At 56.6% G+C, this 23,484-nt stretch overlaps 9 protein-coding genes across 9 annotated transcripts; 4 read left to right on the forward strand and 5 right to left on the reverse strand.

The window, feature by feature from the left end:
* Positions 1 to 1,479: 1,479 nt before the first annotated feature.
* On the forward strand, positions 1,480 to 4,025 carry N656DRAFT_787054 (DUF726-domain-containing protein; the record flags this gene model as incomplete). Its single annotated transcript, XM_064816568.1, has 2 exons — positions 1,480 to 2,517; positions 2,568 to 4,025. The coding sequence occupies 2 exons, from the start codon at positions 1,480 to 1,482 to the stop codon at positions 4,023 to 4,025; spliced, it is 2,496 nt and encodes an 831-aa protein (XP_064674352.1).
* On the reverse strand, positions 3,969 to 6,668 carry N656DRAFT_775143 (Noc2-domain-containing protein). Its single transcript, XM_064814399.1, has one exon. It carries the CDS (start codon positions 6,585 to 6,587, stop codon positions 4,182 to 4,184), a length of 2,406 nt encoding a protein of 801 aa, XP_064674353.1. The 5' UTR covers positions 6,588 to 6,668; the 3' UTR covers positions 3,969 to 4,181.
* A 260-nt stretch (positions 6,669 to 6,928) lies between these two features.
* On the forward strand, positions 6,929 to 7,907 carry N656DRAFT_834557 (ESCRT-1 complex, Vps28 subunit; the record flags this gene model as incomplete). The annotated part of the gene is made up of 3 exons (XM_064818723.1): positions 6,929 to 7,012; positions 7,082 to 7,318; positions 7,396 to 7,907. The coding sequence occupies 3 exons, from the start codon at positions 6,929 to 6,931 to the stop codon at positions 7,783 to 7,785; spliced, it is 711 nt and encodes a 236-aa protein (XP_064674354.1). The 3' UTR covers positions 7,786 to 7,907.
* On the reverse strand, positions 7,875 to 9,548 carry N656DRAFT_701686 (uncharacterized protein; the record flags this gene model as incomplete). Its single annotated transcript, XM_064810958.1, has 2 exons — positions 7,875 to 8,066; positions 8,148 to 9,548. The coding sequence occupies 2 exons, from the start codon at positions 9,546 to 9,548 to the stop codon at positions 7,875 to 7,877; spliced, it is 1,593 nt and encodes a 530-aa protein (XP_064674355.1).
* A 652-nt stretch (positions 9,549 to 10,200) lies between these two features.
* Positions 10,201 to 14,432, forward strand: N656DRAFT_775144 (uncharacterized protein). Its single transcript, XM_064814400.1, has 2 exons — positions 10,201 to 13,353; positions 13,426 to 14,432. Exons 1-2 carry the CDS (start codon positions 10,382 to 10,384, stop codon positions 14,114 to 14,116), a joined length of 3,663 nt encoding a protein of 1,220 aa, XP_064674356.1. The 5' UTR covers positions 10,201 to 10,381; the 3' UTR covers positions 14,117 to 14,432.
* Positions 14,411 to 17,269, reverse strand: N656DRAFT_775145 (DUF155-domain-containing protein). Its single transcript, XM_064814401.1, has 3 exons — positions 16,770 to 17,269; positions 15,343 to 16,705; positions 14,411 to 15,276 (listed from the first exon to the last, which is right to left on the reverse strand). The coding sequence occupies exons 1-3, from the start codon at positions 16,800 to 16,802 to the stop codon at positions 14,795 to 14,797; spliced, it is 1,878 nt and encodes a 625-aa protein (XP_064674357.1). The 5' UTR covers positions 16,803 to 17,269; the 3' UTR covers positions 14,411 to 14,794.
* Positions 17,270 to 17,735: 466 nt separating this feature from the next.
* On the reverse strand, positions 17,736 to 18,145 carry N656DRAFT_700887 (uncharacterized protein; the record flags this gene model as incomplete). The annotated part of the gene is made up of 2 exons (XM_064810902.1): positions 17,736 to 17,939; positions 18,002 to 18,145. 2 exons carry the CDS (start codon positions 18,143 to 18,145, stop codon positions 17,736 to 17,738), a joined length of 348 nt encoding a protein of 115 aa, XP_064674358.1.
* A 410-nt stretch (positions 18,146 to 18,555) lies between these two features.
* On the forward strand, positions 18,556 to 20,426 carry N656DRAFT_775147 (PHP domain-like protein). Its single transcript, XM_064814402.1, has 2 exons — positions 18,556 to 18,642; positions 18,954 to 20,426. Exon 2 carries the CDS (start codon positions 19,050 to 19,052, stop codon positions 20,112 to 20,114), a length of 1,065 nt encoding a protein of 354 aa, XP_064674359.1. The 5' UTR covers positions 18,556 to 18,642; positions 18,954 to 19,049; the 3' UTR covers positions 20,115 to 20,426.
* A 93-nt stretch (positions 20,427 to 20,519) lies between these two features.
* On the reverse strand, positions 20,520 to 21,772 carry N656DRAFT_795054 (uncharacterized protein; the record flags this gene model as incomplete). The annotated part of the gene is made up of 2 exons (XM_064817375.1): positions 20,520 to 21,659; positions 21,713 to 21,772. The coding sequence occupies 2 exons, from the start codon at positions 21,770 to 21,772 to the stop codon at positions 20,520 to 20,522; spliced, it is 1,200 nt and encodes a 399-aa protein (XP_064674360.1).
* Positions 21,773 to 23,484: the final 1,712 nt, after the last annotated feature.

Raw genomic sequence — 23,484 nt, forward strand, 5'->3', positions numbered from 1 at the left:
GAACATCGCCAAGATGCAAATCGACGGGAGGAAGCAACTCACACATTGACATTGTCAGACATATCGGACGGGTTCAGGAGGAATCTCCCGGTACGGCGGTTGCAGCATCAACCGACAATGGAGATATTGAATTTTGCAGCTTGCGGGAAAACGTAGGTGCTTGTGTTTTCTTCTCCTTTTCGTCCTTTTTTCTTTTCTTTCGCCTACTTCGGTTGCATAGTGAAAGGGTAGATGGGAAGGGAAACGCACATAGCCAACAAGCAGGGGCGGGCGGGCAGCTTTTGAGTGCCAAGAGCTCCTTCCCGTGTTCTGTGTCTGCGGTTCCTTCCCTGCAGAAGGCAACCTGCGCTAGCCGTTTCCTGCAGGGATTGAATGATGGTCCCGCACCGACAGGGAGTTTCTCGCGATGGTGACCCACCCTGGTTGAGATGATGTTGTCGAGGTTGTGCTACTGTATGTACTGTACTGTACATGTACGCTGGGACAAGCCATGCTTATTTCGTTATGCCAGAGGGGGACGTTTCATCTAATCGTGGTCACAACGAGATTATCACCAGAAGTTCTTTGCCTCTGCCCATTCCCGATTTGGGGCCATTTACCGAGGTGACCCGGCGGCTCACATACCCTGTCAACGATTCAGCTATCAAACGAGGCTTGCTTGCTGTAAGTTGGTAATAATGTAGGTGTCGGTGCCCAACGGTCTTCAACAACTGCCTTATCACAGTCGTCGAACAGGATCGTCAGTTGACGCCATATGCCGGTGGTTATCACGTTGGCTGTACGAAGTATCAAGCTGGGTTTCCTAATAATCGAGACCATGTCTAGACCCTGATCGATAACGTTGGCGTCAGCTTAGATGAGCTCGGATACAAAAGAAGGTGGAACTCGGCGGGCTCGGATACCTGTCGGTACTGGTACTGTATTTCCGTAAACGCACCACTATACAGCTTATGACATGACTCCATCAGATATTCATTTCGACACGGCCATTTATCATCTTCACTAGAGAACACGCCCGTGAGTTCTTATTATAAGGGGACGAGACTCGCATCCTATCTCCAGATTGATCGCCACGAGTATTGCTCTTGCAATCCATCATTTTGAGTTGCTGCGCGTAACTTTACGGACAATACCGTTACATACCTAGGCAGCGATGATAGTTTGGCTGTGGGGTCAAGTCTAGGCATTCTTCATTGCATTGCCAGTGTGGTTAACCTGATTGTACTTCAAATCACACTTTGGATTTCATCAGACAACACCTGAGGAGCACCAATGGTCAATCTGTCTATGACAACTGTGTAGATAGCAATGTGTTGACTGCGCTAGTCAAAGGTCAACACTGCACTCGAAGGATCGCGGTGCCCGAACCATCTTCTTCTTCGGCATTCTTTGGACCATTGAGCGGAGCAATCCTCTCCCAGATTATCTCCCCTCTTAGGGGAGCACACCGAGCGAGTGGTAATTTACCGAACAAATACCATGGCGCCCATAGCTAGCGAGCCCCGCCAGTTGCTGACGGTTCTCAACCTTGCCCGCCGCAAGGCTCTGTACGTGTTGCTCGTCGAGATAACGGGATGGATGCGCGGGCAGCTCGAGTTTCGCGAGCCGGCCGAGAACCCCAGTGATTCTGGGCCGCTGTTGATAGATCCTACCGCTGAAAACAGCATTGTCATCAACGCGCCCAGCACCGCCCGGGACACGGCCCCTCCCAGCCCGGCCCTCGTGCGGCTGCGCGCCGCCGCCATTGAGCACTTTGACGCCTGGCGTAAAGAAACTCTCACGAAGCTGAAGGACGTGCTCGCCGCGCCCGACGATGCCCAAATCGTCGAGGATCGCCGTAAGCGCGCTGAACGGCTGGCTGCCCAGCAGCGCTCACGCGGCGCCGGGATGTCGTTTGCTACCGGTGGGGGATCAGAAAGCCTGATTGATTTTAGCGATTCACCTGGTGATGGTGGAGTGGCAAGCGGAGGCAGCGAGGCAGACCGCGCCAGGGCCGTGGCCCGCCTGCAAGCGCACTGGCATGCTACCGCCACGCGGCTTGTGACGATTCCGTATGAGGACAGAACAGAAACGCTCAGCTGCGTGTTGCTCGTGCTGCTGTCGACGGGGCGCTACACGGCCGAATCCAGGGCGCTGGCCGTCTACCTTGCCTCTTCGCTCGAGGTGCCGCTAGAGGTGCTGAATGCAGAGGAGGTGGAGATCGCACGCTCGCTGCTTCAGGCATCGGCCGAGAGTGCGAGGCATGAGGGAAGTGCCTCTATGTCTGCCGAGGCTGAAGCCGAGAAGCGGAAGCAGCAGAACCAGTCTAGCCGGTACTGGAAGGTCGGGCTGGCCTCGGTGGCCGGCGCCGCTATCATAGGAGTGACCGGTGGTCTTGCTGCGCCCGTGGTGGCCGGAGCCATTGGTGGTATCATGGGGTCTGTAGGCCTCGGCGGCGTTGCGTCGTTCCTGGGTATCTTCTGGATGAACGGCGCGCTTGTAGGGACCCTTTTCGGGGCATTCGGGGCGAAAATGACGGTAAGAAGCGATGGTCGTCTGTGCTGTGGCTGAGCTAATGGCACACCTAGGGCGAAATGGTCGATCAGTACGCCAGAGAAGTAGAGGACTTCCGTTTCGTCCCTCTGAAAGACGAATCAAGGGGTAAGGGCCACAAGCAGGACGACAGACGCCTCCGCGTAACGATCGGTATCAACGGTTGGTTATCCTCAAATGACGATATAACGAAGCCATGGCGCTGTCTCGGTGGTGATTCGGAAGCATTTGCCCTGCGATACGAGACAAGAAGCCTAATGGGACTCGGGAAGTCGTTGGAGGAGCTGGTGTCTTCTTACGCATGGAACACAGTGAAGGTTGAGATCCTCAAGAGGACGGTGCTAGCCACCCTATGGTCCGCTCTCTGGCCTGCATATCTCTTATCCATGGCGAGCACGGTCGACAACCCTTTCAGTCTCGCCAGAAACAGGTCAGAGAAAGCGGGAGATATCCTGGCCGATGCACTAATCAACAAGGTACAAGGCGAGCGTCCAGTGACATTGATCGGCTACTCCCTCGGATCCAGAGTAATCTACTCCTGCCTGCGTTCTTTGGCGAAACGACACGCCTTTGGGCTGATCGATACAGTTATTTTTATCGGTTCCCCGGTCCCGTCCAATCGCCAACACTGGGAGATGATGCGCACCGTGGTGTCCGGCAAGATGTACAACGTGTATTCAAAAAACGACTATCTGCTGGCGTTTCTCTATCGCGCAACCTCCATCCAGCTTGGGGTCGCTGGTCTTCAGGAGATCAAGGACGTCGACGGCGTTGAAAATCTCAACCTCAGCGAGGAGGTTCAGGGACACATGCGATACGCCAGGATCATTGGAAATATCCTCGCCCGATGCGGTCTCCCGGTCACCCAAGGCGCCGATGCGCCAATCGGAAAAGACGAGGACGCTATCAGACTTGATGACCTAGATGAGAATAATCCAGAACTCGGTACTCTCATCGAGCTCGATAGTCTGAACATCTCCGAGCCGCCACCACCAGGTTATAGCCCGGCTCCTCCAGCCACCCGTCGTAGGCAAGACGCCCGGCGCACAACAGTTGTCAGAGGAGCCCCATCCTCTCTTTCAGTCAGCCAAGATCCGTTAGGTGTTGCTTTATCGGATCCTCTCTCCACGTCCACCTCGAATACGGCAGCGCCAAAACCTGCCGCTGCCACCTCGTCCCAATCGCCAAGCCGCAGAGCAGAGCGGCAACCAACCATCCCTAACTTTGAGCCCCTGGAGAATCCCAATACCAAGTTCAGAATTGCAGATGGAGCCGAAAAGGCCCGGCTTGTAGATAGGACCCCGAACCTCGCCACTTCTGCTACGCCACCGCCTACTTTGCCGTCGCCTTCTCATATTCGCCAGGTTGTGGGTCATGATGGCAATGATCGTGATGAGGACGACGATGACGAGGAGGAAGGGGGGTTCGGCATTAGGATGGTGGACAATGACGATCTCAATTATGTAGAGCCGACGCCCATCGATGATTATTAGACGTCAAAGGGGAGTAGAACTTTTCTGGGCTGCAGGACGTTGGAAAGAAGCAGGGATAGTGGTTTTGGATACCACATACTCTGCAAAATATAATGCACCTAGTGTGAGTGTTACCAGCTGCAAGATACCTGTCGTCGCAAACCGGAGACATTAAATTTATTCTTCATCCTCCTCATCCTCTTCATCTTCACTCTCGTCGTCATCCTCATCTCCATCCCCATCTGCCTCGCTCTCAGCCTCCTCATCTTCCTCCTCGGACTCAGAGCCAGCATCCTCCTCCTCCTCTTCCCCCTCATCCTCACCGTCACTCTCACCCTCCACCCCATCCTCCAAGGCCTCCTTCTCTGCCTCCTTCCTCTTCCTCTCCTCCTCCTTCCTAGCCTCTTCAACAACCTTTTGCCGCTCTGCCTTCAATTTCCGTTGCGAGACCACAAACGCGCCAAGGGGCGTGCGCTCCCACTCCATATCCTTCAGGAAGGCGTCGACCTGGGCGCGGTCTTTGGGCGCAAACTCGACCTTGGCCCGCTTCTCCTCAATGAACCTCGCGTTCGCCTCGAGCTTCTGCACGAGCAGCACCAAGCCGGCAGCCAGCTTTCCGTTCCTGTTGCCGCCGTTCTTCCTGCTCTGCTTCAGCCAGCGCTTCAGGCTTACGATGACGGGCAGGGCAAACTCCGGGAACGCGATGCTGCGGGACCAGAGCACAAAGAACTCTGCGAGCAGCTCGACGACCTGTTCGCCGACGCCGTCCTGGTAGACGCGGGTGCGCGGGTACGACTTGGGCGCCTTGTAGGCCGTGGCAAAATCGAGCGGCTTGAGCGTCGACTGCTTGGCCGGCTTCTTCAGCTCGGCCGAGGCCAGCACCTCGAGCAGGGCCGAGGCCAGGGGGATGTACGTGTCGGTGGCGCGCGACAGGCGCAGGAGGGAGCGGATCAGCTGGAAGCGCAGCGGGAAGTAGAGCGCCGTCGGGATCAGCCGCATGGCGCCCAGCGTCACCTGCACGAGCGGGTAGATGAGCAGCTTGAGCTGGCTCTCCTTGCCCGCCTCGGCTTCCTTGAGCGGGCTGCAGTGCTCTGCCAGCACGCACGACCAGAAGTCGAGCGAGTGGACGTACTGCCAGTTGTAGACGGTGCGGTACGAGTCGTTCTTGTTGTTGATGATGCTGTTGCGGAGGTGGATGGCGAGCTGGCGGATCGAGGTGAAGGCGGTGGTGTAGCCGAGGGTCTGGTCGAGGCCCCACAGCTCGGCGGCAGAGTTCTTCATGAGGTTGATGCCTTGGATCGTGTTGGCGTTGGTGAGGCGGCTGCCCTGTACTAGGCCCTGATAGGACGCCTTGAGCACGGCTTCCCTGACAGCCTTGTCGCCAATGACGACGAGACGGCGTATTACTAGGAAGGCTGTTATCCTAGTGGATTCGGTGCTTGCTGACTGGGACCAGAACGCAACCACCGTCTTAATCAGCATCTTCAGCACCTTCCTGAAAGATAGCAGGTATGGGAGGAGTGGCTGTAAAGCTGAGAGAGTAAGCTTGAGCGTGGCTTCATCCGATAGCGTACTCAGCAGCCGGATAATGGAAGCGGAATAGCTTTTGATGAGCATTGACAGCGTCTTGAACTTTTTGCCCTCGGTCTGGACATAGATCTTGCCAGAGGCTGATTCCTTGACCGGAACGTGGTGTTGCAAGACCTCAGGGATCTGCTTTAGGGCGACAACGAGGATATCGTGGAAAACTTCTGGACTTGTGATGCTGTACCGTTGCCGGTTCTCCTCGTCACTCTCATTCAGGTGGGCGGCGCACCGGAAGGCAATAACAACCTGGCGGGCAGCTCTGAGGGAGTGCGTCTCGGCCATGGATGCTTTCCACTTCGCTACCATGGCTCGGGTGAGTTCATGGCCATCCTTCTCCTCTTCCTTGGCGGCCTTCTTGTCCTTTTTCTGCTTCTTTTTTGGCTGCCCCTCGTCCTCACTGCCGCTGAGTTCGTCGACCTCGGCAAGGTCTGCATTCTCGTCAAAGTCTAGCGCTTCCGGGTCGTTTTCCTTGAGGAACTTGTAAAACTCGGGATCGTTCTCGGCGAGTGCATCCATGGCACCCTTGGACATGCCGAGGTCGTCGTCGTCGTCGCTAGCATCGTCCGGCTCGCTGTCGCTGACCACGGGCTCCTCGTTGTCTGAAATTTCCGATTCGCTCTCGCTCCCTTCTGAGCTGTCCTCCTGCGCATCAGCCTCTCCACGCTTGCGTTTCCCCAGCTTAGCGGTAGCCTTGGGCTTCGACTTGGCCGACTGCCCCTGGTCGAGTATCTCAAACCCGCCTTTGAAGAAGTCGTCGACGCTCATCTCGATAGCCTTGGCACCGATCTTCTTTTTGGCATCTTTTTTGCCGCCATTGGCATCATCTCCGGGGCCTTTGTAGAACTCGTCATCTTTCGCTCGCTTGGCCTTCTTCTTTTCCTTGAGTTGGTGTCGTTGCTTGATTTTCGCGGTTGCTTTCCTCCTTTCTAGCACGCCCTTGAGGTGCTTCTTCTCAAACTTTTTCGTCGCCTTCAGGTTCTTCTTTGAAGCCACCATGTTGGGCAACCACTGCACCAGAAATCAATGTCCGATCCGGGCCGAGCAATTCGAGTTGCAGGGTATGAATGTCACTGTTTTCCGAAACTTTTTTGATTCTCATCTGGGATTGCTTATCGCGTCTCTTATCGGTGAAAACTCTAACTTATTCGGGAATGGTTGGCCGAAGTGGGGCACATTACGAGGCCCAGGGCCCTAGGTACCCATGTGTTTGGGTCGCTGAGCTCTCATGGGATGATTGTCGCGTTGAATCAAGGTGAAGACGGGGAGCTTGGACATGCAACTCGAGTGCAATGCTATCACCGACCTGAGCTTGCGCATCCCGGCGCAGGACTATAAAAATGATACCTCGACAGCCATACGCTCCAACGCCTCATAGCTATGTCCCTAACACGACGCTGTCGGCCACGATCAATCTTGATGAAGCGCGTTGCCCCGCACATAGTTTAACACCTAGAGCACTCCAACCGTGCAACCACTAACAAAACACACAGGAGGTGAAGCTCACCGAGACACGCGCGGAGCGCGACTTGCAAGACTCGCTGGCCGAGATATTCAGCATCATTGTCACGATTGACGAGCTCGAAAAGGCCTTTCTCAAGGATGCGATCCCCGAAGCGGACTACACCGAGATTTGCGAGCGGTCGCTGAAGCAGTACAAGTCGCTGGTGGCCGATGAAACGGTAGCAAAAGCGTTTGTGGGACTGGAGGAATTCAAGGCCGAGTGGGATGTATGTACCGGTGTACTGGCCCGCAATGGGCTGCTATGTTGGTCGTGTTTGCTGACAACGGATTCCAATCACTACAGCTCGAGGTTCCCCGTGCGACGGAGCGGATACGGGTGGGGATGCCATCGACGGCCGTGACTACAACCTCGGGTCCGCCTGCTGCGCCCGCCGCGGCGGGTAATACCAGCGGCACCTTGATTTTAGAGGCGACGCAGGATTTTATCACATTTTTGGATGCCTTGAGGCTTGGATTGTTGGCCAAGGACCAGCTACACCCGCTCCTGACAGACGTGATCCAGTCGGTGAACAAGGTGACAGACAGGGACTTCGAGAATAGGGGCAAGATTGTGCAGTGGCTCATTACGCTGAATCAGATGAAGGCTACAGAAGAGCTGAGCGAGGACCAAGCGCGGGAGCTGGAGCTAGACATCAACTCTGCCTACCAAGGGTTCAAGAGTACCCTCTCGTAAAGCACACTGTTCAAAAGCCCCGTCTGACATGCTCCCATGTGGCTGGATCAATCACCCGGCTGCCTTACAGTTTGCGTTCCGCATCTTATCTATATCAAAAAGGTCCAGAAGCTCGGATATACAAACTCCTCCTCGAATATCCTCCTGACTTGTTCCAGAACAAACCTCTCCACCTTGCCCACGTTCCTCAAGCTTTGCCGCCCGCTCTCCCTCTGCCCAATCTCACTCTCAACCCTAATCTCCTGCAACAACCCTCCCAATTTCGCAGCTCCTCCCCCGGTCTGCGCCGCTCCTCCTCCAACCCCCCCTCCACCCCTCTGCTGCTCCTGCCTTCTTCTTCTACCCGCTACCCCTACCCCTACCCCTCCATCCCCATCCCCATCTCCACCCCCAATTCCATGCTGCCCTCCCTCTTCTTCCTCCTCATCATCCCCTCCGTTTTGCTCCTCCTCCCCCCCGACAGCAGCGACGGCATCCTCAGGACTGAGAAAACAAAAGTGCACCCGCTTCCTGATCTTGGCCAGCACCCCGACGCCGTCAAAGGTCAGGCCCGTGATGCTCAGGCGGACGGGGATCCCGACGAAGCTCGGCATGGGGTAGTCGAGCAGGATGTCGGCCGTCAGCAGCAGCCGCACGTCGCCTGCGTAGCGGATCCGGAAAACGGCCTGCACGTCCTCGATGCGGCGCTCCCGGAGGCGGGGCTGTTCTTGTTGTTGTTGTTGCTGGGGTTGGGGGATACTACTACTGTCGGTGGCCGGGTTGGTCTGGTTGTTGTGGTTATGGCTGTGCTCGTCACCGTCGGCGATGGCGGAGGAGGAGCTGGCTAGACCTGCTGCTGCTGCTGCTGCTGCTTCGTCGCGGGTTGGCGGGCGGGAGGCGGTGCCCGCCGAGGTTGGGGCGAGTGTTGACACGCTGTGTTTTTCCCGCAGTGAAGGGTTGTTGGGGGGCAAATAGGATGGGTTGGTGGTGGGCGTGCCTGAGACGACGCCTGGCCTAGCCGGGGGGGGCGCGGGAGTGAGGCCGACGGTAGGGCTGAAGTCGCTGACTGAGATGGAGCTCTGCGATGGGTTCCGGCTGTGGCTGGGCTGGGGGTGCGGCTGCTGGACGCCGACGCCAAAGCTGGCGGCGTAGTGCGGTAGGTTCGGCACTGAGGAGCTGTGCCCGTGACCTTCGAGCCAACTGGCAGTATTGAGATGGTGCGCGCCGGCTACTGCGGCAAGCGGGGTTTGGGTCCCTGAGAGGCCGGTTGCGAGGTGGGAATGGAAATAGTGTAAGCTAGACGTGCCCCCTGGAATGCCCGGGGTAGAAACGCGCAGAAACTGGGTGCCGGGATCTCCGTTGCGGGGGTGCCCAGCTCCGGGGCCCCCGGACCCGCCGAAGTTGAGATGTGGAAGCTGGGTAGCGTGAGGCCGGGAGCGGCCTGATGGTTTCTCGGCCTCGGCTTGGTGCCTCCGGCGGTCGTCCGGCAGGTGTGCGGCAGTACCGACTAGCTCATCTTGGTCATCCGAGTTTTCGGAGTCATCGGAGTCAAGATCCGAGTCGACATGGTCCTCATAAAAATCTGGTAACGGGTCGGTGATGTCCTTGAGTTCGATCTCGGGCGGAATGCTGCCGAACTGAAAATCGTGGACAGTGACCGACTTGATGAAGCGCGGCAAGGGAACCGACTGGAACTTTGTGTGGATGAAGTCCCGGATCTTGGCGGCAAGCTCCTGGCCGTCAGGGCCGCCGGTGACTGTCTCCCAGTTCAGGTCGATCGACATGGAAGTGATGATGCTGGACCATGCGGAGAGGAAGTACGGCAGGCAATGCCAGCCTGCCAGGTGAAGCTATTCTAAGCAAGTGAGAAGGGTTAAGGGTCGACTATGTCTATTGGGCAAGTATTGGATTGTCAGGTTTTGATCTGTCTGGAATGCTGGTGGTCGCAAGCACTCCCTGAGGTAGAAGTACCGGACATCGGCAAGTGGTCTGGTGTATTCGCGAGTGAATGACACTTCCTTCGGCTCCAATGAGATGAAGTTGAGATTGTGAGTGAGTGAGTGGTAAGCGATGAAGCGAAGACAAACCAAACCAGCTATGACTACTACGTAGAGACGAGCGAAGTTGCCTGGTCGAAAGTGCATTAAATCAATCTCCACAAGATATGATGCTTGCCTTCAATTCGATGCAACTGTACAGAAGCGTCCATTTTTTCGTTCATTCAAGGTCACGAACACGTTGGGTCTGACGTTGAAGCTCCCGCTCAACCCTAACCCAGCGTTGATGAATTGCCGAAGCGGGCTGGCCACGACCGGGTCCACAGTGCCAAGAACCTAGCCCGGCAGTCCACAAGTTTCCCAGGCAACGACACGCTCGTAAATCAACAACTGGCATTTGTCTTTGCCCCCCACAAAAGTCTTCACCAAGCAAGTCGCTGTTGCAGAGTAAACAACAAGTGACAATACCTAGCCTTTCGACTCACCACTTATCTCAACTTTACTATGAGGGAGTAACTGCTAGTGGCTGTTGCCTTTATCCCTCTTTTTGACCTTTTGTTTTTACTTTTGACTTTTTCCTGCTGTGCCCCTAAAATCAGCCAAACAGTAAACTAGCCAAAATGGATCCCCAGTCACCGCCAAAGAGGATGACACGGGCGCGGGCAGCGGCGAAGACGGCAGAGCCCGACACAAAGACAACGCGCATCGTGACTACCGCAGCCAAGGCCAGGGCTACCCGCACCACCACCACCACCACAACCGCCCCGCGAAGAGCATCCAAGAGGAAAACCCGGTCTGACGAAGGCGAGGACGAAGACTACGACGAACTGGAGCAAATTGACCAACAAATGCCCTCAACTGCGACTGCGACGAAACCTGCTCGGGGCCGAGGCCGCCCAAAGAAGGTCGCCATTGCCGAGCCTGAAGCACAGCCAGAGCCAGTACCCGCACCAACTCGGAGCCGCGGGAGGCCTAAGAAAACGGCCGACCCTGTAGCAGAAGACGAGATTTCAAGGGTAAAGCCTACCAGGAAAACCAGTGCCAAAAAGGCAGAAGAGGCCGAATGTCCCGTCGAGCCGACCAAGAAGACGACGCGCGGACGCGCAACTACGTCGACAGCTGCCACGGCCGCCAAGTCGCTTTCAAAGCCTGCCGTTAAAAAGACGGTCAAGTTTGAAGAGCCCGAGAAGGAGAACATCGTCCCCGCCACCTCCACCTCAGCTCCAAGCAAGGCTTCGACAAAGGCCCCCGCGCCCGCTACCACTGGAGGCCTGCGGGGAAAGCCAATTCGCAAGGCAGCCTCTACCACCAGCCGGACCGCCCGCGGTACCAAGGCAGCCGCTGACAAGGCTCCATCAAGCGAGAAGGAGGAGAAACCAATGCCATTAAGCCCTAAGAAGATCAACCAATTAGCTTTGAATCGCGGCATCGAATCAGACGACGAGCTCGGTATGGACGAGAATGTGCCCGTTAGGAGACTCAAAAAGGCCCCCATCAAAGCTGTCACAACCACCAAGTCCTCAGCACCGATAGTCACGGAGCCCATCATCTCCCAGAAGGATGAAGATGGCGAAGCTAGCAAGCCCGAAACCGATCCGGCTGCGCTCATACTATGTACTCCTGCCAAGCGGCTTCCCCAATCTGCTTGGAAAGGCAGCATCAAGTCCCCCGCGAAGCGCGTTGAAGGGCTGCTCGGGCCGGCTTTGTCTCAGAGCTCGAAAGAGGACCAGATATCCCAATCACCGGTCAAGATCGGGCTTTTGCAGACCCCAGCTAAGAGGCAGCCTCTAAGCCAGAATTCTATGGGCACTCAAATTGGAGTTTCGCCACTGAAAATCTCGCTGCTGTCGTCTCCCGCCAAGCGTTCGATTTCGCCCATCAAAACATTGCCCCCCAGAATCGAAGAGGACGAGGCCCTGGGCCAGAGCCCGGCTCCGAAGCCCACTCTGCTCGCCAGCCCGATGCCTGTGATTCCTAATGACGTTGGGGAGGAGCATGCACCCGCAGACGCGGCGACCGAAGAGACGAATGATGACCACGTCATCCCCGAGTCTCCCACAAGATCCCCATTCCCCGGTCGTCTGTCTGCTGTCTTGGCTCGACATGCTGACCCGGCTTTGACACCTCCCACGTTGAGTCTGTCCGAGCAGACGTCGAATGATGAGGCAGAGGTTGATTTGGCCGAGAAAGCTCCGAAGTATGAGGAACTCGAGCCATCTGGCGATCCCATGATTCTGGACAACGCGCCCACAGAGGCTTGCACGGTGGCGTCGACCAGCACGACACCACCCTCCTCTCCTCCCGGTACTGCCATTCCCATGTTTGGCTTGCGTGAGAAGGATCTTGATCCCTATGGAGACATTGCGGACTCCGACTCCGACGATGAATTGCCGCGGCAAGTCAGACGTCCCTCTGCCTTCGCTGCGACACCTACCACGCCTTCACATGCTGTTACAGGGACTCGCGCGGAACGTCGGTCAGCTGGATTAAGCACGGTTAAGAGAGCACGGGTGGATGACAAGTTCGGCTTCACACCTCTTGCCCAGCAGCTCAACGCATGGGCCGCTGATTCGGACTCTGTCAAGGCTAGCCTTGCCACCGCCTCCTCTCCCACCGTAAATATTGCTACCGAGCAGCAACAGGAGTCAGTCCCGACGTCTTCAGACACAGCGGGAAACACATTTTTCGAGGATGAAATGCATGTTCGACCGCAGGCCACCGAGACTGGGGAGGATGCCATTGCGCCCGAAGAGAACGTTGACGTTGTAATGGAGGATATTTCGTTTACCGAGGAGGACGTGGCGCTTGCAGCTGAAGCGCATGAGATGTCACTTATGGAGGCGGAACCGGCAGTCAACGCCGGCAACCACAGCCATGATGACTCGCTTTCCGAGGCCAGCCAGGAGTACGGAGACGAGAATGAGATCCCCATCGATCCTGTGCTTGCCGCCACCGGTGACGCCCGGGAGCCAACGGCGCCACCAGTGACCCCGCAGCGCATTATTATGCGACGCGAAGTCCACACAGTGGCCAAGGTGCCGCTCAAGCCTGCGGACGAGTCGACGCCTCGGCCCACAATCAAGAAGCGTTGCCAGAGCGTGTCGCGCCTCCCTGCCTCGCGACCGACCCATTACATGACCAGAAATGCCACGGTGATCTCGTATTCTCCCACCAAGGGATCAAATGCCCACCCCTTTGAGGAGGAGCAGCAACAGCAGGAGGAGGAGCGGGCCGAGTCCGCCCCGCCGGAGACGCCACAGAAATCCGACATCTGGTCAACAATCGGCACACCTGCGCGGACACCTCGCCGCGATCTTGACCCGGCTCTTCTCCGCGGCGCTGTGGTGTTTGTGGATGTTCATACGAGCGAAGGCGCCGATGCGAGCGGTATCTTTGTCGAACTGCTGACCCAGATGGGTGCGCGCTGCGTCAAGAATTGGTCGTGGAATCCCAGCAATGCGCAGGCTGACGGTGCGGATTCGAGGATTGGCATCACGCATGTCGTGTACAAGGACGGCGGGAAGCGCACACTGGAGAAGATTCGTGAGAGCGGGGGTGTGGTCCAATGCGTGGGCGTCAGCTGGGTCTTGGAGTGAGTTTATGCCGTCTTCAAACAATATTTCCTTAGCGAAAAAAACTCGAACTAACCTTACTGTGACCACAGCTGCGAGCGCGAAAACAAGTGGCTTGATGAGGCGCCCTATTACATCGACACGTCGCACGTCCCTCGAGGCGGCGCCCGACGCCGCAAGAGCATGGAGCCCCGCGCCATTGCCAATCTCAACGGCATGCTCATGCCCTCTCCTCAAGTCCGCAATAACAACTCGTCATTCCGAGGCTGCCAAACCGCACCGAGCACCCCGCTCCACAACCGCCGCGACAGCGCCCTGTGGGTTCGCACCCCTGACTACGGCAGCAACTTGGCCGACGACCACGACCAGCAGGAGCAGCGCGACGCCGGATCGGACAACAACACCAGCGACGACGACGACGAGGATGAGCAGCGGTGGTCGGCCACCCACCTGCTAACGCCCGTACCAAAGACCCCGGCGCCCGAAGCCATCGCCCGCTTTGTGGACAACCTCAGCCCATTAAACTCGGAGTCGCCATGCAGCGAGGACAATCACGGGAAAACAAATGATGGTGACGACGACGACGACGACCGTCGTGAAAAGATGCTCACGCGCACCTGCCCGCCGAAGCGTCAAGTCGCCGCGGCGTTCGGAGAGCTCGGTGAGGGGATTCTCAGCAAAGAGAAGGACGAGCGTGTGCTGATGCGACTGATGGCGGCCAGGCGGAAAAGCCTGCAGTTTGCGCCCAAGGTGGGGAGTCCGTTGGCTAAATCTTGGAGGTGAAGGTCTTGTTTGATGAATATGGATTGGGATTGTTTGGGTTGGTTGTAATGATGTGAGGGCGGTGGGGGGTTGTATGGTTGATTATTCTGTTGTTGGGGAGGTGAGTGAGGATAGGAGGGTGGTGACATAATACCCCTTGTGTACAGGAAGAGACAGGACTGCGCACTGGAAACGGGGTTTCGCTCGTTATACTTAGACAGGGTGGTGATCGTGGATCTGGGCTGGGATGGGAAGGCGTTGGATGGATTGGTGTTTGGTGTGTGTTAATTTATTGCTTGCCATGCGTATGCATAATGATGTTGTGTTATATGCCCTGAAAACTCGAGCTCTTATTCTTATCCCTTGTTTTGTGAGCTGCGCAGAGGGTAGGAATCGCCAACTGCTAGGATGCAAGTAGAGCAAGTCGCTGACAATTCAGCTATGCCCCTATTGCGCGGGCACCTCGCATAGCCGGGTTCAACAACGAGGTCTTTGGATAACCAACCTCCTTTGGATTCTCCCTTCCTGTAATCCAAATCTGCGATCTCGGAACCAAGAAAATGAGCCACAGCATGAGCCAATTTAATCCTGAAAACGCCCTTAGCTATGCAGTTGCCGGGATGCCAAGACAGATATCAAAAAACGAACACGCCGACTGCCGACACCCTCACAGTTCATAATAGCATCTACTTCTCTTTCTCAAACACCGGCAAACGTCCTCCTAACAACACTCCCCCCACAAACCGCCTCCCGCTCCGTCTCACCTAACCCGGCACTCCACAACCGCAGCTCCTCCAAAGAAATATTATGAGTTCGACCCACCGTGCTGGGCGACCTGGGCCCTCTCAGATCGAGTAACACGCGGTTGGTATTGAGGGTGTTGGGGCCGTCCTTGTTGCTCTTGCCCCTCGACAGCATGCCAAAGCGCAGGCCGACCTCTGTGACAGTGACAATGATGCTGACGACAATCAACAAAATGATGATCCAGGTGATGTGGCTCATCTTGGCGTCGGCGACACTATCGGCCAGGATGTCGGCCAGGTCCAGGAAAACGCGGCAGCGCTCGTTGAGCACCTTAATGCGCGGGTCGATCTCGAGGTACTCGCGGATGGCGACGTAGAGCGGGTGCAGGGTGGGCTCCGAGTCCCAGAAGAAGTTGGGCACGTCGAGGATGTTGGATGCTACGAAGGGGAAAGGGGTGGTGTTAGCAGGCATACGAGGAAAGATGTGGATGGGAGAGTGCTTACAGAGATTGATATCTACGCGGGATTTGAAGAGTCTCCCCAGGATCTTGACAATCTCGGTTCGGGTCATGTTGAGCTCCCCAGTCAAGGCCAGCTGCTTGGGAACGTGCTGGGCATCAAGCATCGTCTCGGACATGCGCTCTTCAAAGAAGCACAGCTTGGTGCTCTGGGCGATGGCATGGCTGATGGTCAGTTTAACCATGTGGTCCGATCTTGGCAGCAACGTGATCATGTCGTTGAAGACGCGCGGCCGTTTCACGTCCGGGCTGTACTCGAAATGGAACTCCTCCGTCTCAAAGTCCATCTCGTCGAGTGGCCGTGTGGCTAGCGAGATACCCGTCTCGTGCTCGGCAAATGTCAGGTCCGCGAGGATGTCCTTTTCTTGATGCTCGGTGAAGTTCCAAAACACGACCACTCCGTACGAGAAGACAAACATCTCGCCAAAGTTCTTGGCGTCGGGAACCAGCCGGTTGATCGGGCTCACTGCCACCCGGGGGTTGTCGCGGTCGCCGTGGGTGGCGGAGGTGTGCTCGAGGAGATCTGAATCGCCCACCGCTTGCTGGAGGATGCCGGCACTCGTCGGGCTGTCTCCTAGCCCCTGCGTGGCGTACGAATACTCGTCCCAGAAGCCCTCGTGCTCGTCTCTGCGCTCACTACGCTCAATCTCAAGGTCGAGCACGGTTTTCCCCGTCCCCGGCGTCCTCAAGATGGGCCGGCTCCTCAAACGGAACCCTTCTACGCCCGGAAGCAGGGGCAGGTGGTACACCGTGTATAGGCAGTCGTCGTATAGCTTCGTCTTCGCTTCGTGCTTTGTTTTCAGAAACTCGGCCGTCGCCTGTATCTTGTAGGCCTGGGCGGTGCAGTAGGCGGTAAGGCGTGCCACCTTCTCTCCTCGCTGTACCTTGGGCAATCGCTCTGCGTAACTCTTCCCTCGGATCCCGCCCCGTTTTCTCAGCACATCCAGCTCCTCATCCTTCAGTGGCCGGTCCTCGTCCAGGGCGCCGTGTGCTATGGATGCTTGCCGTAACAGCTCCTCGTCGCTTTGTATCTCGTCGTCCTTCTCCTCAGGCGCCTCGGGTAGGAGCACTAGCTTCTCGCTGACCTTGGTCGTCCGCGAAGGCACGTTCTGCTGGCCCGTCCGGGCGGACGCGAGGGTCGGAAGACCGCCGCCATGGCTGTAGCGGCGGGCGGTGCGCGCCGGGCGCTGTCCCGGAGGCACCCTCGGCTGACCGGACGGTATGTCTGACGAGTACTGAAGCACATTGTCGACAGAGACGAAGCGGGTGCTGGGCCGTCCGTTTCCGCCCAGATTCCCGGGTCGTTGGGGCCCGCCGCGAAAGGGTTGACGCTCACGCGAATCGGTTACCTGGAGAATTGGCGGTCAGCCTCAGTATCACAGGGCGAAGGCCCTGCCAGCGGATATGTCTTACTAGAACCGAGGGGGCTCTTTTGTTGGACGCCATGATGAGTGGGGGATCGTCGCTGTGATGGCGCCTGGGGTTGCCATCCAATTGATTGCTCAGATGACAAAGTATTTAGTAGTAGCTCTCTGTCATTGTGTTCCCATTGAGCTGCCGTGGCACGTTGGCGGTCGATATGAATGCGTCCACAAAGGGTTGTAGCAATGTGAAGGGCCAGGTGGAAGGGGTTTCAAGTAGCGATCGAAGAGGTAGCGTTGGTGACCCTTCAGTGCTAACTACGGCCGGTAAATAACTGTTATCCCCACTGGCAGTTGAGGAATGCTAGGCAACTTAGATGAGGCGACGTCATGGCGCAGCGACCCACCACCCAACTATCACCGACTCCACACAATCAGATGTCGAACTTCGATGTGTGATGTGTGAGCAACCACCTCCAAATGTTGCTAACAGAGGCGGTTAACGATTCTATACTGCTTCTAATAATCAGTCGACCTCGTAACGTCTCGTTTCATACGTGCGTGTCCCGCCGGACCGGTATACTCATCAGCGTTGTATGCAGGCAGGTTGAAAGCGTCATACGGAATAGTTTAGTTTGTAAGCACACATAGCAGGTGAAGAGGGATATACTAGGCAGTATTAAAGCAATATATGACACTAGAGATAGCAATTTACATCTCCAGACCATCCTAGCTTGTTTGAGACTGCTGTGATCGAGGGAAAGGGGCAAGCAACAGGTATGTACCGGAGCCGCAACCAACAACCGGGAAGCAGGTAGGTCGCAATACCTCCTCCATATCTGTTCCGGAGTCGTACAACCTATACCGCTGTTCCGTCGGATCCCCGTCGGTTTTAAGTGAAAAGTGGTAAATCCGCCCAAGCTTGAAATCAACCCTAGATCCTAAACGCCATGCGCCGTATCAAGTCGCCCGTCCATACTTTGATGCCGAATTACGAATCCCGTCCTTCCCAGCGCTCTCATGAGTACCTCATCGGCTCGTTCGGGTTGGGCTGTCCAGTACCCCATCCCTGTGGTGGCGCATGTTGCGGGGGCTGCATTTGTGCTCCTTGACCTCCTCCGCGAAGTGCCCGGACATCGGGTCGGTGTGAGAGCGGTTGCTGGAAGTTGCAGATACGGCAGGAAACATCTTCGTAGCCCTTCATCGAGAGCGGGAGGACGGGCTGCCGGGGCGGTTAGCTCGATACTAGAAATGCGCAGAGAGAAGCTAAGAATGCAGACATACAACAAAACAGAACGTAAACCATGGATGCGACTTGATGACAGCTGCCGAGTAGTTGCCACAATTGTAGCACCGGCAGACGAGTCCCTCGTAGCCTTGTACTGGTTTGTGGAAGGTGTGCTCGCCACACGTGAATATGAAGAACATTGTGACGTTACAATTGAGTAAAAGCGGTCACTCGGTTTGGTATGTGCTGGCTAGAGAAGAGTAGAAACCGGGAGACCGATAAAAGCGCCAGGAGCGGACGATATCCCAGAGGATTACACGCTGCGGAGATGGCGGATCAATCCAACGTGACAAAGCTCAGTGTTTGGATGTGTTGGAGTTGAGCTGAAGTTGGAGGAGTCGAGGACAAAAGAACTGGATTAGCGAAATAGAAGACGGTTCGTGGAAAGACGATGGGAGCAGAGAAGGTGAGGTAGACTACCCGACGCTGGAAAGCGCCACGTGCGATACTTAGCCAAGAAAGCACTGCCACTACGAAGTACGAATACACCAGCGTCGCTCTCGAATCTCGATGAACTTATCCCGTCCCTCCAGGTCCATTTGAGAGCTCATGCAGAGGTCTGCTCTTGAAAAATAGGAGGCTGCCACTGCAGGGACATCGGATGACAGTTGACAGATACTTACAGGCAACGTAAGAAGTACGCTCACCTTGAAGTAATCCTATTAATTCAAGCTGTTAGTGCAGCTGAAGTCCTTGGCAATTGGATGTTCTACTGTAACCTGTTTTGGCAGTATTATAGTGTATATTCACGGATCTAGCTGTGCGATAACGTTATCGATGGATGCCCCACTTCCCCTGCTCTCACTCATGGAAACTCTCATACAAATTGTAAGCTCAAAACATTGTCGTTGTAAGGAGTATTGACTGTAACGGTTGGCGGGCCCAAACGAACGGAGAAGTCGTCAGGGATAAATACTTTGCCTGAAGCTAACGTATCGGCGCCTAAAGATTACGTTGAGCCTCTGTTTCCGGACTGCAAAATCAACCCGCCGGCTGCGTCACTCATCATAAAACGTACGCATCCGGAGAGGACTGGGTACCGTTATGCTCTACGACCTCAACATTGCCTGGTCACCGGGCACTTCGGCTTCTGACCTCGAGCGCACTCTCAAGTTTGCCAAACACCTCGGCTACGATGTAGTCGCTCTGAACCACCTGATTTCGGGGCCCATACCCACCCTCCCGAACGCCATAACCAACCCAATCCCACAACTCACCCCGCCGCACTCCTCCTACCCAGGCAGGGGCTACTCATCGTCAATACCATCATCCACAGCCTCCTCGCTGCCCGCATCCTCTTCATCCTCCTCCCTCCCCACGGCCCTCCGCCGCGCAACGCTAACCATCACCGACCCGTCCACCACAAACTACCGCCTGCCCGACTACGGACGCGCCTACGACCTGGTCGCGCTGCGGCCGACGTCGGACAAGTCCTTTTCCTGGGCATGCCTATCGACAAGCGAACCGCCCGCGCTCATCTCCCTGGACCTGTCCTCCCATTTACCATTCCACATCCACCACCGGACGGTTATGGCGGCGGTGCAACGAGGCGTGCGCTTCGAGATTTGCTACGCCCAGGCCTTCGCCTCCTCCTCGTCTTCTTCAAATAGCAGCGAAGCGGCGCGGCAGCGGGCCAACTTCATTGGCAACGCGCAGTCGCTGATCCGAGCGACCAAAGGGCGAGGGATTGTCGTCAGCAGCGAGGCGCGCGGCGCGCTCGGCCTGCGCGGCCCCGCCGACGTGGTCAACCTGCTCGCCGTCTGGGGGCTGGGGCCCGAGAGGGGGTTCGCGGCGCTCGGGGAGACGGCGCGGGCCGTGGTGGTTAACGAGGGCATCAGGCGGCGCGGCTTCAGGGGCGTGGTGGATATTGTGCGCCCTGCTGAGGGCGGTGGTGGTGGTGAGAAGGGGCGAGACAGGAAAGGTCCGCAAGGAGGGGAGGCCGAGGATGGGAAGGCGGCAGGAAAGAAGCAACAGCAGCAGCAGGGACAAAAGAGGAAGAATGGGGCTGGGAATGGTGGGAATACTCCTGGTGGTGCGGGTAAACAGACGGAGATGAGCAGGCAACAAGCGAAGAAGATGAAGAGGGATACATTGCCAGCGAAGTCCTAAGCTGGACATTATATCATACTTCGCGAACTGGTCGCTGCCGATACGAGAACATGATACCCCCATTCGGAGACGTGTCCAACGGCCCTAGCAAAGAACACGAGCGGGCAAGGTGGTAAACTTTGAGGCTTGCTCATCTAATGTTTGAATACGGCAAGAAACGAAGTGTGGCTCCCACCGGTAGAGCGGTATACAAGAGCTATGTACAATATATTTGCGCCCCGGTCCCTGGGCATTCTCCAACACTCGACGCCAAACCAATTACATACAACTAACAATACCACCGCACATCAGCTGCCGGTACAGTATCCAAAAACGTGAAGCAGAGAAACGGAATGGGTATAGAGTCTGCACGTGTATATATCATATATCTCTTTCTTTTTCTCCGTGACAGCTGTGACGTCGGTGTTACGCCCTGCCAGCAGCAGCAGGAGTTGGCTGAGCCAGATTCCCGAGGTTCAGCTGACTTGAAAGAGTCAGACCCGAGGTATCGATGCTGATACCAACGCCGGCATTGTTGACCACCGCCGGGGTAGGCGTCACAGCAGGGGGCGCCACGGCGGACGCCACCGGGATGACGCCGGCGCTGCCGCCGAAAGCGCCTGCAGGAGCAGGGTTCAAAATACTGGCCGGGACCGCCGTGGCTCCACCAGTACTGCCCAGATCGAGCGTGCTCGCAAGCGAGCTGGCAAGGACTGGAAGAGGAGCAAGGGACGTGACCGCGGTGGCGGTGGCGGTGGCAGCAGCCGAAGTGGAGACGGCCGAAGAGACGTCGGTGATGGGCGCACCGACAACGGGCAGAGAAGTCGAATCGGCAAGTCCGGGAAGCGTCTGGAGAGAGGTTGCCGTTGCCGTTGCCGAGGAAGCAGTGTCAGAGACCCCCGGGGGCGTTTGGAGAGGAGAGGTAGCCGATGAGACAGCATCAGAGACGCCGGGGGGCGTCTGGAGGGTTGGAAGCGGCGCGAGAGAGGTATCCGAGGCGGTAGAGGAGAGTCCCGAAGGTTGGGCTAGCGCTGGATCGGTTGCCCCCGTGGACTCTGCTGGCGGCGGTGCTAGAGAAGAAGAAACAGGTGACTGCGAGACAACGGCCGACGATGCGGTAGTCGGTTGATTTTGCACCGCACTTGTTTTACGAGCCCCTTCTGGGACCGGGATAGTCGAGACGCCCACTCCTCCGCTGGCAACAACTGTGGGAACGGCAGCCGGAGGCGCCAAAGCAGAGCTTGGCGCTCCGCCGAGTGCAGTTGATGCCGCGTCACCGGTTTGGACTCCGTCAACAGCTCCCTGGGCCTGGCCTGGGCAAACCGTAACAGTGGACGCGGCAGCCGTGACGGTGACTGTTACTGCCGTGGCATTCGCACCCGCTCCAACCGCGCCGGCAGCCCCCACGGTGATGGTCTGCCGTATTGTTTCGGTAACCGTCAGTCCACCGGCGCCGGCCACGCGATTGAACATGTTCATGAAGCCCTCGGCGATGTTCTGGCGGGGGGGCTCCGCAGCATTCTGGCGCCCGAAAATTCTTCCATTGTGCCGGTCGTAGGCAGCAGCCTGGGAGCTGTCAGCCATCGCAGGATGCTAGTTGGTCAAGGACTATCTCTTACCTGAACGAGTGATGGCAAGAAGCTCAGAATGAGTGTGAGTGACGGCACATTGAGTCTCATCCTGCCTTGGGCCGGCAGCTAATACACAACAACAGTAACGCAGAATCAAAGAAAGATCGGACACAACAGGCCAGCCGTCGACAAAACAACCGCGAGTGATTAAGTCCTGAGTCGCCCCTCAGATAGGCTCGTCAAGAGCGCAACCAGGGCCCGGCTCAAGGAACGAGTCGAGAACGACGCTATCGTCTCCTCCCTCGGAGTCGGTCGAGGTGGGACTCTCGAGTGGCAAGCGATGTGGAGATGGAGGCAAGACAAAAAGCAGCACTGCTGTATTTATTAAAGAACGGAAAGCTTGGAATTTTCGCAGTCGTGAGAAATGAGCGTGTGGACTGGAGCCAGAACAGAACAGAACACAGGAAGGAAACGAAGCAGAAGCAGAAACGGACGGATGAGATCGCGAGAAGGTCCAGCCGGGGCAACGAGGGAAACAGAGAGAGAAAAATTTCCGATCAGGCCATGCCACGTTCAGTCATCAAGGACATACCCCTTCTGACAAGGAGTTACTAGAGTCCAGCGTAGTATACCTCCGTAGAACGTGTATTGTAGCGACATCGACCGACGGGGTCTCGGCAAGCGACCCCTGTGCGGATCTGGCCCAATGGCCCGCATGCGGGAATGGGGCATCTGCAAAACTTGAGATGTTCAGCATCCCATGTGCGTGTAGTTGTTGTGCGTTGTCGCGGCTTTGTAGGTGTGCCCCCACAATCGCCTTCCAGGGGCCGTGCGAGGGGCCGTGAGACTGACCCCAGACGGGTTTTGTCTGAGGTCATCCGAAGCGAAGGTGGGCGAAACAGGCGGCTGTGTGAGCGGCACAGGGGAGCCCGGCGATACGGTACTGACACGATAAAAACCGGCAGGGTCCCCAGAAAGTCATTGCAGCGAGAGAACAGTTGAGAAAAGGCGATAAACGGTTAAAGAGAACCTTTTTTGTGCTTGTCGAGTAGAAGATCATGCCGCTCCAGGGTGTTGACGGGGGCAGTAGCATTCTAATTTTCTAAGCTACATAGGTAGTAAAAAACGTTGGGATGAAGTGCTGCAATCGCAATCAAGTCTGACGAAAGCATACTATGTAAGCCGTTTCGCCGTGCATTGTTGGTACTGGATAGCAGAATGCGGGACGTTTGTGATTGCTTCCACGTTCCATCCTCCTGGCGCTTCACGATACCTGCTCTGTGAATTGCCCCAGGTTCTGCAGGCCACATCTTTGGCCCTACCAAGTGCCGGCGGAGGGTTTTTGAGGCGCGAGCGGCGTGGCTGGACGGAACTTGTGCCCCTACTGCAGCAGCTGCAGCAGGTTGCGACCTGGAAGCGCCTGAGGTACGTTATGTACCGTATGATCTCGCGAATTTGGGAAATTAAAGTGGCTAAGTCAAGCCCAGCTCAGCGCAGCAAAAGCGAGCAAAAGATGCAGGACAGCCACATCTAGCCACACTTGCCCGTGGTGCCCTGGTGCTCCCATTGTTGAATTTTTGGCTTTCTGGGCTGGGTATATCCACCTTTAATTTCCCAAATTCGCGAGATTATACGGTATGTACCAAGGAGCTGCAGGAGGCCTGTTAAGAGTGGGTAGTAGAGAGGACGATTTTGCCATACAAAATTTGGGCCACACTAACAGAGATCACACCATCTCGAAGTAGACAACTCAAACAATCGGTGTCAGGAAGTGAGCCGGCTGGCAGCTGGGTGGCCACTGGCGGCAATCAGCTGCAAGG

This window comes from Canariomyces notabilis (assembly GCF_033297395.1).
Source record: "Canariomyces notabilis strain CBS 508.74 unplaced genomic scaffold N656scaffold_2, whole genome shotgun sequence".
Classification (NCBI taxonomy): Eukaryota; Fungi; Ascomycota; class Sordariomycetes; order Sordariales; family Chaetomiaceae; genus Canariomyces; species Canariomyces notabilis.